The 18982-nt window shown below is 52.2% G+C and overlaps 2 protein-coding genes across 2 annotated transcripts in view; one reads left to right on the forward strand and one right to left on the reverse strand.

Moving 5' to 3' along the window:
- Positions 1–18982, reverse strand: part of LOC144248867 (uncharacterized) — a 770489-nt gene that overhangs the window by 44635 nt on the left and 706872 nt on the right. Inside the window, exons 7-8 of the mRNA XM_085565446.1 lie at positions 6375–6531; positions 6164–6341 (exon numbers count right to left, since the gene is read on the reverse strand). Coding sequence (XP_085421572.1) covers positions 6164–6341; positions 6375–6531 — 335 coding nt within the window. The remainder of the gene's footprint in view (positions 1–6163; positions 6342–6374; positions 6532–18982) is intronic.
- On the forward strand, positions 13285–14331 carry LOC146764081 (uncharacterized). Its single transcript, XM_085565405.1, has 3 exons — positions 13285–13336; positions 13515–14016; positions 14271–14331. The coding sequence occupies exons 1-3, from the start codon at positions 13285–13287 to the stop codon at positions 14329–14331; spliced, it is 615 nt and encodes a 204-aa protein (XP_085421531.1).

Below are 18982 nucleotides of genomic sequence, written 5' to 3' on the forward strand. Positions count from 1 at the left end.
GTCTAAAACTGTTCCTGTACAGAAATCCCCTGCGGATGAGGGACATGTCAGATGCTGCTGGGCATCACAGAGAGCTGAGGGAAGAGCTGAAATGGTTATTAAACTGATCAAAGGTTTAACATTTGTTCGTTGGCAAGAAACCTTTCTGTGCCTCTGAGTGTCACCATCCCTGAGCCCAAAGGACACAAACCTGATGAGTTGTGGTTCCCACTGCAGGGGCTGCACTTGGACCTTGGCTCTGCACAGGAGAGCTCTTCATCCACTTTCCCTCTTTTCCTCCCTCTGGGCATGGAGGCAGCTCCTGACTTCAGCCTGTGACTTGTGTGTGCAAAGAGCAAATCTGGGAAGAATTGGGGCAGGGAAGGTTTTGGGGGACCTTGGGATCTGTGCTGGGCACAGAAGGTGTTTTCCACTGCTCTGAGACTGTCTGCTGTGCACAGTGGATTTAATAGCCAGCAGAGGAATGACTTTTGCATTTGATGGAGCTGTGCCTTCCCCAGGCTTTGTTGGCTGGCAATAAATGAACATCCCTCTGTGTCTGGGGGAGCTCCTTCTCCAAGGAAAGCAGGTGGGAGTTGGAGCCAAGGAGCTGAAACCTGCAGGTGCAGCCTGGGCTGGAGGGAGCTCAGATTTGCACAAGTCTGCTTTGAGTGCCAGGGCTGGGATGGGGGAAATGGTGGGGTGGGGGTAGGGACAGAGTCTGATGGATTGTCAGCCACCAAGGGTCTTGATTTACATATCTATTCAAACTGCATGAGGAGGTACTTGGATTCAGTATCAATTGGAGATTGCACATATCAATGTATTAACTAAAAAATCAAAATGGGACCTAAAAAATGGTTCCTCACTCCCTGTGTAAATAAAATTCATTCATTTCAATTACACTAATGGAATCCGCCTAACCAACCACAAAGGATTTGAAAACATAAATCAAATTATTCCCAGAGGCTTGGCTTGTTAAGGTGTTCTGAATGTTAATGAGCCCTGGGGCACTGAATTCCTGAACTGAAGAGCTGAAGGCTGAAGAAGCCTCTGGAGCAGTAAAATTCAGCAGCAGCCTCCAAGTTGCTGAGGATGTCAGCAGCCCCCACTGAGGCCATCCCTGCCCAGAGACCCTGGGGGAATGGGCAGACAAGGAGAGCGTCCCTGGGGCTGGGGCAGCAGAACTCAGAGGCACCAGCGGCTCCAGCTGGGACATGGAGTGTGGGATGGGGCTGTGAAAGCCCTGCCTGGGCTGTGCCAAGCAGGACACACAAGCCCTGACCCCCATCCACTAAAAAACTCTCTCAAGGTGACATTTAAAAGGAATGACAATTATTTCTGTCCTCTGAGTTGGATGGACTGGAGCAATACTATCAGGAGTTTCTCAGGAGCTCTAAACAACAAAACAGCCTTTACTGGGAAATTTAGAAAAATCAGAGAAACTTTGGCAAATGTTTTAATATGGCATTCAATCAACAAAAAAAACTTCTCAAGGCATTAACTTGGCCCATTCAACTTCACAAACTCTAAGCCTGTTCGATTTTAAGATAATCAAACTTTGCAAGAGGACAGAAACAGAAGAAGTAGACACAGAAAGAGAGAAAAATAATACTTAGAGAAGCACACACAGAGCTACCAACTCCTGGATTCCAGCAATGTTCAGGTGGAAATTCCAAGAGGAGGAAGGGTCAAGATGTGTGCTTGCCTTGTGGTCAGCCTTAAATACCCCTTGGTCTTCCTGGGCTCTCCCCCCAGGTGGGACTTGGGGTCATTTGGTCACTCAGGAGCTGGGCTGGGGCTCCAGAGGTGGCTGTGGAGCATTGCCTGTGCTGTGCCAGGGACTGGCAGACACTGCTGGGCTGGGATAGAGGCTCTGGGGGGATTGGGGTTCCAGGGCAGGGCAGTGCTGGGGTTCCAGGGCAGGGCAAGGCTGGACCTGCCCCTTCCTCCCCCACACTGAAATGTTTCCAGCCAGCAATCTCCTCCAGTCTGTCACAACAGTCAACATTGGTGGTGAAATCCCAATATGGCCATTGACACCTGCAGGAGAAGGACAGTTGTTTTCTATAGGAAGGAAAGCCCCGAGCCCCAGTGAGAAGAGACCCTGCAGGTGCCAAGCTGTCAGGCAGCCCCTGGAGGTCAAACCAGCCAGACCTGTTCCATGTTCCCTTGGATCCTTGGGACCCCACAGTGTCCCAGTGGTCTCCGTGGTTCCCAGGCCCCACAATGTCAAGTGACTCCTCTGTTCCATGAGGCCCAAAATGTCACGATGGACCTTTGGACCCTGGGGGTTTGTGGTGTCACAATGGTCTCCTTTGGCTCCACAGTGTCACAATGGAGCACTGATGACACGAGGCCCTGCAGTGTCACAAAGGCCTCTTGGTTTCATGAGGCCCCACAGTGTCACAATGGTCCTCTTGGTTCTGTGGGGACCTCCAGGGTCACAATGGTCTCACTGGTGCTGTAAGGCCTCACAGTATCACAATGCTTTGCTTATTCCGTGGGGCCTCATAGTATCCCAATGGTCTCCATGATTCCATGGTGCCCCACAGTGTCACAATGGCCCCTTGGTTCCATGAAGCTGTGAAGTCTCTTAATAGTGTCTCCATGATTCCATGTGGCCTTCCAATGTCACAATGGACCTTTGGCTCCCTGGGGTCTCACCATGTCACAACTGTCCCTTGGTCCCATGACACCCCAAAGTGTCATAAGGGTCTCCACGGTTCCATGAGGCCCCACGGTGTCACAATGGCCCCTTGGTCCCACAGGCCCCACAGTGTCACAATGGCCCCTTGGTTCCATGGTGCCCCACAGTGTCACAATGGTCCCTTGGTTCCATGGTTCCTGTGCTGGTGCATTCCCCCCTCCCCTTCTCAGGCCGCCCTGCCAGCTGAGAAATGCTCGCTGGCCTGGGCCTTGGCCAGCAGCCCCTGGGCTCAGCTCCTCTGGAGCTCAGCACAAACACGCTCTGCTCCAGGCACTGCTGCTGCCCAGCCCGCTCCTGGCTGCTTTAGGAGCAGCCCTGGGAACTGTTTGTGTTCCCTCAGTGGCACAACATCCCTGTTCTCACCCTGCCAAAGAAAGCTGCTGATGCCAAGTGCGGCCAGGATGAAACATGGCTGGGACTGCAGCCCCTCTCTTGGGGCCCTACAAACAGCGCTCCAAAAGGAGCCCTTGGAGCTCTCCTGGGCCAGCGACTCCCTCTGAGTGGGGCCTCTCCGAGCCGGGAACTCTCCTGTTTGCTGCACTCGGGGATCCCCAACAACGAGGGAGCCTGGGCCGATCCCCCCACTCCTCCAGGCTCAACCCTTCCCTGCTGGGGAGATGCCAAAGCATCCCCAGGGAGCATTTCCCTGCCCTCAGGGGAATTTTTCACAGGTGCCTTGCACTGACTCTCTGTGTCTGTGTGCACTCAGGAGTGCCTGTGCTGGGGAAATGTGGCAGAAATGCTGCTCCCTGAGGGGTCTGAGTGCCTTGGATAGCAGAGCCAGTCAGGCCTGTAGGTAAGGCTAAATCACGAGGTCTAAGCTAAGTTAAACGCTGCTAAGAGTTGTTCTTTTGCTAAGTTCATATGTTTAATATAAGTTATATGTTAAGTTAAATATTGTTAAATGTTATTCCTGTTTTAAATTGCATAGTTATAGGTTATAAGTTAGGTTAAATACTGTTAAGCTCTGTTCTTCTGCTAAATTGTTAAGTTTAATGTAGAAATTAAGGTAAAGGTATAAGGTAACTCCTATTAGGTTTTAGGTCTGTTAAGGTTTTGGGCCATATTCCTTTTATCCTTGCCCTCATTTTTTTTGTGTCACACACACAGGGACAGTTCTCGGTTCATTTCTGGTTTGATTGCCTGGATTTTGTTTGGTTTTGTTGTTGCTTTGTTTCCTTGCTGTGCCTGAAGTGTCCAGTCAGGAGCAGAGTGACTCTTGCCAAGGAACTTTGTGCTGCTGTCACTTTAATATTAAATCTGGTTTTTGCTGGGGATTTTTTCAGCACTCTCAAGCCCTCATTGGTCACAGGGTGAAGGAGCTCTGGCCCAGGCTCTGGCCCTGGGGGACACGGGGACGCTGCCGGGGGGTCCCTGTCCCCCTGTCCCACCCCCCATGGCTCCAGCCCCCCTCCCCGTGTCAGGCTCTGGGGTTGATCTCGTGGAACATCCTCTAGGGGAGGCTGCGGCACCAGGGGCAGGGGGACTTGGGGGGACAGGGGACCCCGCTGTGCACGAGCAGCGTTGGACTTCTCTGGGGGAACTGGGAGGGGGCTAGGGCAGAGTGACCTCCCCGGTGACCTCACACAGCCTCTCAGATGTCACATAGCCATCTCTGTAATGTCACACAGCCCAGTCTGTAATGTCATACAGGCCCTGTGATGCTGGGCAGTTCCGGCGCCATCCCAGCAGTGGCCTCTCCCTCCTGCCCCCTCCCTCAGCCAGTGCCACCCTTGGGGCTCTGGGCTATGGCTTCTTCTCCCTGGTCATCCCATGCTACCCACCCAGGTTTTCCCGAGGAGCTGCTGCCCCTGAGCCAGAGGCTCTGCTCTGCTGCCCTGGGTACCCCGGGGCTCCCAAAACACCCCATGGCCAGGCTGGGCCCAGAGTGTCACAATGTCCCCTTGGATCCATCAGGCCCCGCAGTGTCACAATGCTCCCTGCGCTCTCTGAGGCCCCACATCACCCAGCCCAGGCCATTGCTGTGGTTCCAGTCCCTCCCAGTATGATCCCAGTGATTCCCAGTCTCTCTCAGTATATCCCACTTGATCCCAGCATGCTCCCAGTCACACCCACTTCCTCCCAGTTGCTTCCAGCATAATTCCAGTTGCCCAGAACCACTTCTAGCCACCCTCAGTGCAGTACCAGTTGCTCCCAGTATATCCCAGTTGCACCGACCATGGTCCAAACTGCCCTCAGAATGTTCCTGGTCACTCCCAGTATGATCCCAGTCCCCCTCAGTGTTGTTCCAGTTCCACCCAGTATGTTCCCAGTTGCACCTAGTCACCCCTAGTACAGTCCCGCTCACTGCCAGTATGACCTCAGTGGCCCCCATTACAGACACAGTCACTCGCAGTTGCCCTCACTTGCCCCCAAAATGGTCCCAGCTGTTCCCAGTGTTGTCCCCTCCAGTATGGTGCCAGACACTTCCAGTATATTCCAATTGCCCCCAGCATGCTCGATCCCAGTCACCCCAGAGTCCCCAGTATGGTTCCAGTTGCCCCCAGGATGACCTCACTCATTCCCAGTATATCCCAGTTACCTCCAGCGGGCCCCCAAACCCCCTCCCAGCACCACAAATGTCCCCAAGAGCCACAACAGCCTCTCTCAGTCCCACCAGGAGTCCCTAAAACCCCTCCCAGCCCTCCATGGAGCTGAGCGGGAAAGGTTGGTGGACAGGAACATCCCCAGCAAGGGTCAGCTAGGACACTTCAGCAGCAATTTGGGCATATTGTGGGGAACACTTGGACTGGGCAGACCCAGGCCAGGGACTAGGACAGACAGCCGGAATTCATGGAGAACAGATGAGGTTAGATGGACCCGTTCTGCTGGAACAACTACAAGAGCATGGCCATGTCCCTTGGCTTGGATGGTCCCAGAACAACCAAATCCTCCCCTTAACCTCAAATTCACATTCAAATCCCAGTAAAATGATTCAGCTTTAGATCTCTTTACTTGATTTCTTTATTTTTACCCCAATTCTAGGTGTTTTGATGGGATAAACAAGGAGATTATTCAGGTGGGAAAAGATTTCCATGATCATCCATTATTGCTTGATGCCACCAGAAGAAAAAGTGACACAGCAGGTAAGAATTTCTTGGGCTTTAAAGTCAAAGAAACAGCTCTTCCCAATTAATTTTCAATGTTGATCAGAGTCCCGATGGATTTTCCTGGTCTGTGTTCATCCAGGTGTCTATGGGCATCCAGGAGGATTTGAAGACCACTTTCCAGGTGTCTTCTCATCAGAGATCACAAGGAATGTGGGTCACCAGGGCTCTGACCAACATGGGTCTTCTAAAGGGCGATGGAGTTGGAGCAGTGCACGAAGCTCTTCCTGCAGTCGGGGCACTCACAGGGCTTCCCTTACCTGTGCCTAAGTTGGTGTCGAGTCAAATGAAAGCTCATGGAGAAGCTCTTCCCACACAGGGGACACTCATAGGGCCTCTGCCTGGTGTGGATGTGCCAGTGCCAGACAAGGTGGGAGTTTTGCTTGAAGCCCCTCCTGCAGTCAGGGCAGCGGAAGGGCCTATCCCCGTTGTGAATCCTCTGGTGCTTGCAGAGAGCAGAGCTCCACCTAAACCTCTTCTGACACTCGGGACACTCATAGGGCCTCTCCCCAGTGTGGATGCGTTGGTGGATGATGAGTTCTGAGCTCCAGCCGAAGCCCTTCCCACACTCCCCACACTTGTAGGGCCATTCCCCGGTGTGGATCATCTGGTGGCGGATCAGGTGGGATTTCCGCCTGAAGCTCTTCCCACACTCCGAGCACTTGTAGGGCTTCTCCCCATCATGAAGCTGCTCATGGACCACCAGCTCTGAGCTCTGGCTGAAGCTCTGCCCACCTTCCTGACACTGGGTGTGTCTTTCCTCCTCAGATGACCTTGGGCTGATTTTGCAGCCCCTCCTCCTGCGGGATCTCTGGGGCTTTTCCTCCCTGTTGGGTTCCTGTGCTGTGGAGCCAGTCAAAATGGCCTCTTCCATGAGGTTCTGCTGCGGGGATTTGTCCTTCCTGGTCTCCATCTGCAGCTCCTGCTCTGGGGGAGGAAGGACAAGGAGAGGATGGGATTTGCCAGAGGGAAGGGCAGGGAGATCCCCCGAGTGCATCCCCAGCAGGAGGACACCGGTAGCGGGGCTGTCCTGCAGCCAGGGGCCAGGCTGGGCTGGGAGATGGAGCAGGAGAGAGGGGGAAAGGGGCACTGACTTCCTCCTCACCTGCCTGGGCATCCCAGGGCATCTTCCTCTTCCTCGCAGCCTCCTCCTCCATCTGGAAGATATTTGGAGATGGAAAATCCTGTTTTGAAAGGAAAACAAGGGATGAGCACAGTGAGTTTTGTACTGGTTTCAAAGCAAACCTGGGAGAGAGTCTAAGCCAGAAGGACAATTTAATAGGAAAATTAAGATCAAAGCTATGATACAGAAAGACTGGTTTAAACTCACAGAGTCAGGATATAACCTGACACCCTGATAATCAGGGTGGTGGTAGCAGGCTGATGAAATGGTGGCTGCAGTCCAGCTGGAGTGATGAACGTGATTCTGTCAAAGCGGTGATCCTGTAGAAGGGTCTGGTCTTCCTCTGAAGGTCCAGTGGTGGTTATGGATCTCTTGTCCTCTGGGAATCCAGTAGGCAAGGTGATCATATTGTTGCAAGGGTGAGATTATATCCAGGTAGGAATGCTTGGTTCCTCCCCCTGGGCGGAGCATCCCACAATGGGATCATGTAATTTTATCAGTGCTGCAGTGACACTCAATGGCCCATGAAGAGAAGATGGCCCCTGGAGGGCGTTATCAGGGCTGAGCCATGGAAGAGATAAAGAACACTGCCCCACCTGTTGATAACAGTTTATGGAGATGGGGACTGAAAACACTTTTGGTTACATCTGACACTGTAACCTGAAACAGTGAGGCAATCCCTGCTCGGGGTGGGGGGTGAACACCACCCCCCTTACCCAAACTGGCTCAGGTGTAAAACCCCCACCCTGAGAAGGCCACGCACACAGGGGACAATGTCACACTTGCCCTGTCCCAGGGGAGATCTCTGTTCCTGTCAGTCCCTTGCTCTCTCCCCTTTTCTCTTTCTTTCCATCTCTCTCTCTACCTCACATTTACTGTCAATAAAATCCACTTTGGATTTGGTCTCCTTAGCAGCTTAATTGCGGCAGAGGCATCTCTCCAACAATTTTGTTAACCAGATTGTGACATTATTTTTGCACAGTGAGTTCAGGGCACTGTTGTCTGACCCCAAGCGTGTTTGACAGCAGCGTGGTTCCCTCCTCTGAGAAGGTTTTGCCTCTTTCTGGAGGATCTCTTGGAAACTTGGATGCAGCTTCCTCTGAGTGACTTTTGGGAGAATTTATGAGGAAAATGGCTCTTGTGGGTGGCCAGTGTAGAGAAAATATTTTGTTTTCCTTCTTTGAAAAGTCTGTTAAAATCACTGGAAGAAAGGGATAAAATCATACCAGCAAGACTGGCAAGGATCATTCACCACGCAGTGAGGAACAAAAGGTTACTAACGTCCCACAAGAAGTCCTGCTAAAGTAGCTAAATGCCAAATAACTCCTGAATACACAAGCTTTGGGGCTTTGCCAAATGTGAGAATCATTTTCTCTTGCTACCTGTCTCCTTTGTGACAGCTACACTGAGCTTTCCCTCCCATTTAATAACCTGTATTGGGCGAAATGTCCACTTTTATCACAACCTGCCAGCAGCTGAGCTGGAGTTGTGCCGGAAGTGGTGAAATTTGAAATTGTCACAGAATTACTTCTATTGTCAGTTTATTAATGTTTGGGATTTGTTTGCATTTTCATCACAAGTGACTTGTGGGAAGAGCAAATATTCCTCAAGGCATTTTTTGTAGGGTTAAGTTTGATTTCTGGCAAGTTTGTTTAATCTGGTCCCCAGGGGATGCTCGAGTGGTCTCTGTGCTTCTCACCCTGGGGGATGCTTGGGAGGGGCTTGGATGGGTTGTCCCTTTCCCTGTCACTCCAGGCCATTCCCCAGGGGTGTCCCTGGCCCTGTTACCCCAGGGCATTCCCTGAGGGGTTGTCCCCATCTCTTTCACCCCAGGCTATTCCACAGGGGCTGTCCCTGTCCCTATCCCTGTTACCCCAGGCCATTCCTGAGGAGGTGTCTCTCTCCCCGTCACCCCAAGCCATTCCCCAGGGGGTCTCCATCATTCTCACCCCTGTGCCAGGGGAATGCTCTGTCCCTCTCAGCCAAGATGTGCTTGGGCGTTGAAACAGGGTATTTTACAGGTTAAATTTAACAGGGTAGAAATCCATTTGGATTTAGGTGAAATGTGCTGTTTTGAAGTATTAGCAGCATGCTAACATAGGTAAAATGTGCTGTTTAGTCTGCTAGCTCTGCTGCTGAAACGCAGATAGAAAATCAATCCCCACAAATCCTGTAAGGAGTTGCAGAGATGGTATATTTATTGCAGCGCTGGATGCATGTGGGGATTGTTCCCCTTCAAAGGACATCAGCACCCTGTGTAAGAGACGGTCCCAAGTTCCTCTCATTTTTGCCTCATGTTTGCCGCAATGGCAGAGACTGAGATCCTGGAGACCCTGATTGGAGTTCCGGCTTGGAGAGGTTATTTTTGCAGGTGTATTTGCTGTACCACCACAGACCACTGCTTCGAGCAGGGCCTGGCAAGGACCTGGCAAGGAGTGGCTTGTTCTACATGCTCACACCGGCTTCATGATACCTGCTCAACCCACGGATTTTCCCACCTCTTGGCCAAATGAACTTTGGGGTAACTCTGGTGATTTCTCATGGAAGACCCCTCATCTCTCTCGTGACCACTGTGACAGACAGAGATCGAAGCCCCTCCCAAGGACTGAGACTGAGACCACCACCACAGGGAGGAGGGCTGGCCTGATCAATGTGAGATGTTTCCCAGGTGTGGTTGATGGACTAAGAAGACAATGTCTCTCTTTCACAGCTGAAAACATGACCTGTTCCTCCTCGGTGGCTTCAATGGACTTATTCTTCATTCTACCTGTTCCCCCTCAATTACTTCAATAGACTTTCATTTTCTTTTGCCTGTTTCCCCCACTTAGACAGAGGACCATGAAAGACCCCTGAGATTACCAAGATTTTGAGATTCTCCCTGACACAAGAAAATAGATTGTCATTGTCTGGACCAGAGAGGATTTTGTCTGCCTTGGAACCTATAATCCCCTTTCCCCTCCTTTTCTTTCTATCCTTTATTTCCTTTCTGTCCCCTCCATTGCATTTGCTGTTGGCACTCTATAATAAAGGTGCATTTGTTGTGATTAAAGTGATGGTCCCCTGCTGTTTGCCTTTTTGCATTTTGGGGATTAGTAAACGAAACATCATGACACCCTGCTCCTCCAAACGGATCTTGACACTCCCTCACGGGATTGGGACCTGCAGGCAGGGTCCCTTCCTACCCCAATAGTTCCGGGATTCTGTCAGGGACTCACTTCCCTTTCCTTCTTCCCTCTGCTTCCAGCTGTGAATGTGCCAGAAAATGCCCAGCAAATCCACCTTTGCTGTGTGCTTTGGGAGCTCACACAGCTGCTGCACCTTGTCCCCTGCCCTGCACAGCTCCTTGGGAGGCACAGCAGGAGCAGCACACTGGGAGCCTCAGGAATGCCCCTCTGGGATCCATGTCACACACTCCCAGGGGCTGCTATTCCAGTTCCCAGCCAGGAAAAGATGTTCCTGCCCTTGAAGGAAAAGCTCTTAACAAGGACCCAAAAGCCAAGTGGAGCAAGATCCTACAGTGACATTTCACTGCCAGCCTTCATAACTTCACCCATGGTTGTTGTAGCTCATGGATTGGGAATGAAATCAGGGCAGGGTCTTTTGTAAGAGCTGCCCTGGGTCAAGGGAGACACTGAGAGAGAAACAGAGCAGGTGAAGGAAGGCAGGAGAGAAAGGAGGACACAAACACAATCAGCTGAGAAGGTAGCACTCTGAAAACAGAAATGCCATGGACTGAAAATGAATGGGATGAAAATAAATAATTTTGTATCTTGTATTTCCAATCAAAACACAATTTCCTCACTTTTTCACCAACCTCCTCCTGGTGTCATTCAGCAGGGCTGTCAGAAAGTTCTTCATTCTGAGCGGATGCTCCAGGCTGCAGCCACAAGGAAACAGGGAATGGGGATTTTCCTACTCCTGGGGAGTTTGACATCCTCAGCTGAGGAGAGAAGGAGGCAGCAGCAGAAAAGGACAGCTGGGCTTCACCCTTCCACAAGAAAGAGGAGGGGAAAAATCTCTCATCATGTTTGCAGCTGCTCCCACAGGGATGTGAGGGCTGATCCCAGAGCCCCAAGGATCACATTCAGGGCAGCCCTCAGGGAATGTTCACCTGGTATTGGGGGGCTGCATGGGAGCACCTGGATCTTGGAGCACCCAGCTGCCCCCCATGTTTGGAGGTGCCTGAGGAGGGCTGGGACGATGCCAGGGACATCCTGCAGTGACATCCCCCCTGTGTGTGCTCAGTCCCAACCCTGACCCTGATCCTGGTCTCAATCTCACTCCATGGTTAGACACACTCAGAGTTCCATATTTAATCTCAGCCCAGTGCCAAACTTATCTAGGCCCAGACCCAATCCCAGCCTCAGCCCTAAAGCCAATCCCATGTTTTGCCTTAACCCCAATCCCAGCTCTAATCCAAATCTCAGCCCCAACTCCAACCCCAGACCCAATTCCAGCCCTTTCCTAAATCCTCAGCCCCAAACCAAATCCCAGGTTCAGCCCTTCTGGGGGTTTGGGGGTGTCTCTGTCCCTCTGACCCCAATGATGTTTGGGTGGGGTCACACCAGGGCTGAGAGGGACAGAGACCCCCCAGCCTCCCCAGTGATGAGAAGGTTGGAGAGCCCCTCCAGCCCCGAGCACCCTCAGCGGTGAGAGGGACACAGAGCCCCTGGTCCCCAGCCCTGCACAAACTTTCCCGGAGGTCAGAGGGATGAAGACCCCCTGAGCATCCCCCAGGGTGAGGGGACAGAGACCCCTTGAATATCCCCTGGGAACCAGACAAAATAAACTTGCAGAAATCAAACATAACTCTGCATAAAGTACTTTGATGAATATTTCATTTTCCCACAAGTCACTTGTGATGGAAATGCAAACAAATCCCAAACATTAATAAACCAAGAATAGAAGCGATTCTGTGGCAATTCCAAGTTTCATCAGTTCCCATGCAGCTCCAGCTCAGCTGCTGGCAGGTTCAAATAAAAGAAAAGTGAAAATTTGGCCCAATACAGATTATTAAAAGGAAGGGACTGCGCTGTGTAGCTATGACAAAGGTGACAGGGAGGAAAAATATATTGATTCTCATATTTGGACAAAACCTCCAAACCTGTGAATTTGGGAGTTATTCAGGAATTTAGTTAGAGCTGGGCTTCTTGTAGGGCTTGTCAGTCTTGCTGGTATCATTTGTTACATTTCTTTCAGTGATTTTAACAAACTTTGCAGGGAAAGACAAGAAAATATTATCTTTACACTGGCCACCTACAACAGCCATTTTCCTCATAAGTTCTCCCAAATGTTGCTCAGAGGAAGCTGCATCCAAGTTTCCAAGAGATCCTCCAGAAAGAGGCAAAACCTTCTCAGAGGAGGGAACCACGCTGCTGTCAAGCACGCTTGGGGTCAGACAACAGTGCCCTGAACTCACTGTGCAAAAATAATGTCACAATCTGGTTAACAAAATTGTTGGAGAGATGCCTCTGCCACAATTAAGCTGCTAATGAGACCAAATCCAAAGTGGATTTTATTGACAGTAAATGTGAGGTAGAGAGAGAGATGGAAAGAAAGAGAAAAGGGGAGAGAGCAAGGGACTGACAGGAACAGAGATCTCCCCTGGGACAGGGCAAGTGTGACATTGTCCCCTGTGTGCGTGGCCTTCCCAGGGTGGGGGTTTTACACCTGAGCCAGTTTGGGTAAGGGGGGTGGTGTTCACCCCCCACCCTGAGCAGGGATTGCCTCACTGTTTCAGGTTACAGTGTCAGATGTAACCAAAAGTGTTTTCAGTCCCCATCTCCATAAACTGTTATCAACAGGTGGGGCAGTGTTCTTTATCTCTTCCATGGCTCAGCCCTGATAACGCCCTCCAGGGCCATCTTCTGTTAATGGGCCATTGAGTGTCACTGCAGGACTGATAAAATTACATGATCCCATTGTGGGATGTTCCGCCCAGGGGGAGGAACCAAGCATTCCTACCTGGATATAATCTCACCCTTGCAACAATATGATCACCTTGCCTACTGGATTCCCAGAGGACAAGAGATCCATAACCACCACTGGACCTTCAGAGGAAGACCAGACCCTTCTACAGGATCACTGCTTTGACAGAATCACGTTCATCACTCGAGCTGGACTGCAGCCACCATTTCATCAGCCTGCTACCACCACCCTGATTATCAGGGTGTCAGGTTATATCCTGACTCTGTGAGTTTAAACCAGTCTTTCTGTATCATAGCTTTGATCTTAATTTTCCTATTAAATTGTCCTTCTAGCTTAGACTCTCTCCCAGGTTTGCTTTGAAACCAGTACAAAACTCACTGTGCTCATCCCTTGTTTTCCTTTCAAAACAGGATTTTCCATCTCCAAATATCTTCCAGATGGAGGAGGAGGCTGCGAGGAAGAGGAAGATGCCCTGGGATGCCCAGGCAGGTGAGGAGGAAGTCAGTGCCCCTTTCCCCCTCTCTCCTGCTCCATCTCCCAGCCCAGCCTGGCCCCTGGCTGCAGGACAGCCCCGCTACCGGTGTCCTCCTGCTGGGGACGCACTCGGGGGATCTCCCTGCCCTTCCCTCTGGCAAATCCCATCCTCTCCTTGTCCTTCCTCCCCCAGAGCAGGAGCTGCAGATGGAGACCAGGAAGGACAAATCCCCGCAGCAGAACCTCATGGAAGAGGCCATTTTGACTGGCTCCACAGCACAGGAACCCAACAGGGAGGAAAAGCCCCAGAGATCCCGCAGGAGGAGGGGCTGCAAAACCAGCCCAAGGTCATCTGAGGAGGAAAGACACACCCAGTGTCAGGAAGGTGGGCAGAGCTTCAGCCAGAGCTCAGAGCTGGTGGTCCATGAGCAGCTTCATGATGGGGAGAAGCCGTACAAGTGCTCGGAGTGTGGGAAGAGTTTCGGCTGGAGCTCAGAACTCATCATCCACCAACGCATCCACACTGGGGAGAGGCCCTATGAGTGTCCCGAGTGTCATAAGAGGTTTAGGTGGAGCTCTGCTCTCTGCAAGCACCAGCGGATTCACAACGGGGATAGGCCCTTCCGCTGCCCTGACTGCAGGAGGGGCTTCAAGCAAAACTCCCACCTTGTCTGGCACCGGCACATCCACACCAGGCAGAGGCCCTATGAGTGTCCCCTGTGTGGGAAGAGCTTCTCCATGAGCTTTCATTTGACTCGACACCAACTTAGGCACAGGTAAGGGAAGCCCTGTGACTGCCCCGACTGCAGGAAGAGCTTCGTGCACTGCTCCACTCCATCGCCCTTTAGAAGACCCATGTTGGTCAGAGCCCTGGTGACCCACATTCCTTGTGATCTCTGATGAGAAGACACCTGGAAAGTGGTCTTCAAATCCTCCTGGATGCCCATAGACACCTGGATGAACACAGACCAGGAAAATCCATCGGGACTCTGATCAACATTGAAAATTAATTGGGAAGAGCTGTTTCTTTGACTTTAAAGCCCAAGAAATTCTTACCTGCTGTGTCACTTTTTCTTCTGGTGGCATCAAGCAATAATGGATGATCATGGAGATCTTTTCCCACCTGAATAATCTCCTTGTTTATCCCATCAAAACACCTAGAATTGGGGTAAAAATAAAGAAATCAAGTAAAGAGATCTAAAGCTGAATCATTTTACTGGGATTTGAATGTGAATTTGAGGTTAAGGGGAGGATTTGGTTGTTCTGGGACCATCCAAGCCAAGGGACATGGCCATGCTCTTGTAGTTGTTCCAGCAGAACGGGTCCATCTAACCTCATCTGTTCTCCAGGAATTCCGGCTGTCTGTCCCAGTCCCTGGCCTGCGTCTGCCCAGTCCAAGTGTTCCCCACAAAATGCCCAAATTGCTGCTGAAGTGTCCTAGCTGACCCTTGCTGGGGATGTTCCTGTCCACCAACCTTTCCCGCTCAGCTCCATGGAGGGCTGGGAGGGGTTTTAGGGACTCCTGGTGGGACTGAGAGAGGCTGTTGTTGCTCTTGGGGCCATTTGTGGTGCTGGGAGGGGGGTTTGGGGGCCTGCTGGAGGTAACTGGGATATACTGGGAATGAGTGAGGTCATCCTGGGGGCAACTGGAACCATACTGGGGACTCTGGGGTGACTGGGATCGAGCATGCTGGGGGCAATTGGAATATACTGGAAGTGTCTGGCACCATACTGGAGGGGACAACACTGGGAACAGCTGGGACCATTTTGGGGGCAAGTGAGGGCAACTGCGAGTGACTGTGTCTGTAATGGGGGCCACTGAGGTCATACTGGCAGTGAGCGGGACTGTACTAGGGGTGACTAGGTGCAACTGGGAACATACTGGGTGGAACTGGAACAACACTGAGGGGGACTGGGATCATACTGGGAGTGACCAGGAACATTCTGAGGGCAGTTTGGACCATGGTCGGTGCAACTGGGATATACTGGGAGCAACTGGTACTGCACTGAGGGTGGCTAGAAGTGGTTCTGGGCAACTGGAATTATGCTGGAAGCAACTGGGAGGAAGTGGGTGTGACTGGGAGCATGCTGGGATCAAGTGGGATATACTGAGAGAGACTGGGAATTACTGGGATCATACTGGGAGGGACTGGAACCACAGCAATGGCCTGGGCTGGGTGATGTGGGGCCTCAGAGAGCGCAGGGAGCATTGTGACACTGCGGGGCCTGATGGATCCAAGGGGACATTGTGACACTCTGGGCCCAGCCTGGCCGTGGGGTGTTTTGGGAGCCCCGGGGTACCCAGGGCAGCAGAACAGAGCCTCTGGCTCAGGGGCAGCAGCTCCTCGGGAAAACCTGGGCGGGCAGCAGGGGATGACCAGGGAGAAGAAGCCATAGCCCAGAGCCCCAAGGGTGGCACTGGCTGAGGGACGGGGCAGGAGGGAGAGGCCACTGCTGGGATGGCGCCGGAACTGCCCAGCATCACAGGGCCTGTATGACATTACAGATTGGGCTGTGTGACATTACAGAGATGGCTATGTGACATCTGAGAGGCTGTGTGAGGTCACCGGGGAGGTCACTCTGCCCTAGCCCCCTCCCAGTTCCCCCAGAGAAGTCCAACGCTGCTCGTGCACAGCGGGGTCCCCTGTCCCCCCAAGTCCCCCTGCCCCTGGCGCTGCAGCCTCCCCCAGAGGATGTTCCACGAGATCAACCCCAGAGCCTGACACGGGAACGGGGGCTGGAGCCATGGGGGGTGGGACAGGGGGACAGGGACCCCCTGGCAGTGTCCCCGTGTCCCCCAGGGCCAGAGCCTGGGCCAGGGCTCCTTCACCCTGTGACCAATGAGGGTTTGAGAGCGCTGAAAAAATCCCCAGCAAAAACCAGATTTAATATTAAAGTGACAGCAGCACAAAGTTCCTTGGCAAGAGTCACTCTGCTCCTGACTGGACACTTCAGGCACAGCAAGGAAACAAAGCAACAACAAAACCAAACAAAATCCAGGCAATCAAACCAGAAATGAACCGAGAACTGTCCCTGTGTGTGTGACACAAAAAAATTGAGGGCAAGGATAAAAGGAATACGGCCCAAAACCTTAACAGACCTAAAACCTAATAGGAGTTACCTTATACCTTTACCTTAATTTCTACATTAAACTTAACAATTTAGCAAAAGAACAGAGCTTAACAGTATTTAACCTAACTTATAACCTATAACTATGCAATTTAAAACAGGAATAACATTTAACAATATTTTTAACATATAACATATATTAAACATATGAACTTAGCAAAAGAACAACTCTTAGCAGCGTTTAACTTAGCTTAGACCTCGTAATTTAGCCTTACCTACAGGCCTGAGTGGCTCTGCTATCCAAGGCAGTCAGACCCCTCAGGGAGCAGCATTCCTGCCACATTTCCCCAGCACAGGCACTCCTGTGTGCACACAGACACAGAGAGTCAGTGCAAGGCACCTGTGAGAAATTCCCCTGAGGGTAGGGAAATGCTCCCTGGGGATGCTTTGGCATCTCCCCAGCAGGGAAGGGTTGAGCCTGGAGGAGTGGGGGGATCGGCCCAGGCTCCCTCGTTGTTGGGGATCCCCGAGTGCAGCAAACGGGAGAGTTCCCGGCTCGGAGAGGCCCCACTCAGAGGGAGTCGCTGGCCCAGGAGAGCTCCAAGGGCTCCTTTTGGAGCGCTGTTTGTAGGGCCCCAAGAGAGGGGCTGCAGTCCCAGCCATGTTTCATCCTGGCCACACTTGGCATCAGCAGCTTTCTTTGGCAGTGTGAGAACAGGGATGTTGTGCCACTGAGGGAACACAAACAGTTCCCAGGGCTGCTCCTAAAGCAGCCAGGAGCTGGCTGGGCAGCAGCAGTGCCTGGAGCAGAGCGTGTTTGTGCTGAGCTCCAGAGGAGCTGAGCCCAGGGGCTGCTGGCCAAGGCCGAGGCCAGCGAGCATTTCTCAGCTGGCAGGGCGGCCTGAGAAGGGGAGGGGGGAATGCACCAGCACAGGAACCATGGAACCAAGAGGCCATTGTGACACTGTGGGGCCTGTGGGACCAAGGGACCATTGTGACACTGTGGGACCTGTAAGACCAAGGGACCATTGTGACACTGTGGGGCACCATGGGACCAAGGGACCATTGTGACACTGTGGGGCCTGTGAGACCAAGGGACCATTGTGACACTGTGGGGCACCATGGAGCCAAGGGACCATTGTGACACTGTGGGGCCTGTGAGACCAAGGGACCATTGTGACACTGTGTGGCACCATGGAATGTCGGGATCACTGCGACACTGAGGGGCCCCATCAAACCAAGGGTCCACTGTGACACCGTGGGGCCTCAGGGAACTGTGGAGACCATAATGACTCTTTGGGGTGTCATGGGACCAAGGGACCATTGTGACATGGCGAGACCCCAGGGAGCCAAAGGTCCATTGTGACATTGCAAGGCCTCATGGAGTCATGGAGACACCATTAAGAGACTTCACAGCCTCATGGGACCAAGGGGCCATTGTGACACTGTGGGGCACCATGGAACCAAGGAGACCATTGTGACACTGAGGGGACTCATGGAATCATGGAGAAGATTGGGACACGGTGAGGCCCCACAGAATAAGCAAAGCATTGTGACACTGTGAGGCCTCATGGCACCAGTGAGACCATTGTGACCCCGGGGGTCCCCACAGAACCAAGAGGACACTGTGGGGCCTCGTGAAACCAAGAGGCCTTTGTGGCACTGCAGGGCTGCAGGGAACCAAAGGTCCATTGTGACACTGCAGGGCCTCGTGTCATCAGTGCTCCGTTGTGACACTGGGCAACTAAAGGAGGCCATTGTGACACTTCAGGGCTGCATGGAAACAAAGCTCCAGAGTGACACAGAGGGGCCTCCTGTCATCAATGGTCCATTTTGAGACTGTGGAGCCAGAGGAGACCAATGTGGCACAGCAAACCACCATGGTCCAAATGTCCGTTTTGACCCTACAGGGCTCATGGAACAGAGGAGTCCCGTGACATTGTGGGGCCTGGGGAGCCACGGAGACCACTGGGACAATGCAGGGCCTTGTGGAACATAGGGGCTATTGTGACACTGTGGGACCCTATTGAACCAAGGGTCAATTGTGACACTGCTGGACCCCATGGAACCAAAGCACCATTATGACACTGTGGTGCCCCATGGATGCAAGGTGCCATTGTGACACTATGGAGCACCATAAAACCAAAGAAACACGGAACAGGTCTGTCTGGTTTGGCTTCCCGAGGACAACCTGACTGATCCAGCTTACCTGGGCATGTTGAGGATATCTTCTCATCTCCTACTGGAACACTGGGGCTCAGGGCTCTTCTTCCTATGGAAAAGGACTCTGCTTCTCCATCAGGCACCCATAGCCAGAATTCAGATTTTACTTCCAAATTTCCTTATATCCAGGGATTGTTCCCATAGGAATATTGCAAGGACAAGCCTGGCTGGCAATGGTTTCATGAGTGTCACCTCCCAGCTGTCCACAAAACACTGGGGAAGGCTCCATGCTTTCCCTCCTATGGGAAAAACTGTCCTGCTTCTCCAGGTGCCCATGGGTGAAACTGGGATTTTGTCTCCAAAATTCCCTATATCCAAAGACTGCCTCCAGACAAAATCTGCCATTCCTGAAAAGTCTGGCTGGCCTTG

The sequence above is a fragment of the Lonchura striata genome, chromosome 36, assembly GCF_050655825.1.
Source record: "Lonchura striata isolate lonStrDom1 chromosome 36, ASM5065582v1, whole genome shotgun sequence".
NCBI lineage: Eukaryota > Metazoa > Chordata > Aves > Passeriformes > Estrildidae > Lonchura > Lonchura striata.

What these genes read in the sequence shown, in the direction of transcription:
- LOC146764081 (XM_085565405.1), top strand. Translation starts at nt 13,285, where the DNA reads ATGGAGGAGGAGGCTGCGAGGAAGAGGAAGATGCCCTGGGATGCCCAG. An exon ending in GCCCTGGGATGCCCAGGCAG is followed by an intron (nt 13,337 to 13,514) that starts GTGAGGAGGAAG and finishes TTCCTCCCCCAG; the next exon opens with AGCAGGAGCTGCAGATGGAG. An exon ending in CACCGGCACATCCACACCAG is followed by an intron (nt 14,017 to 14,270) that starts GCAGAGGCCCTA and finishes GGATGCCCATAG; the next exon opens with ACACCTGGATGAACACAGAC.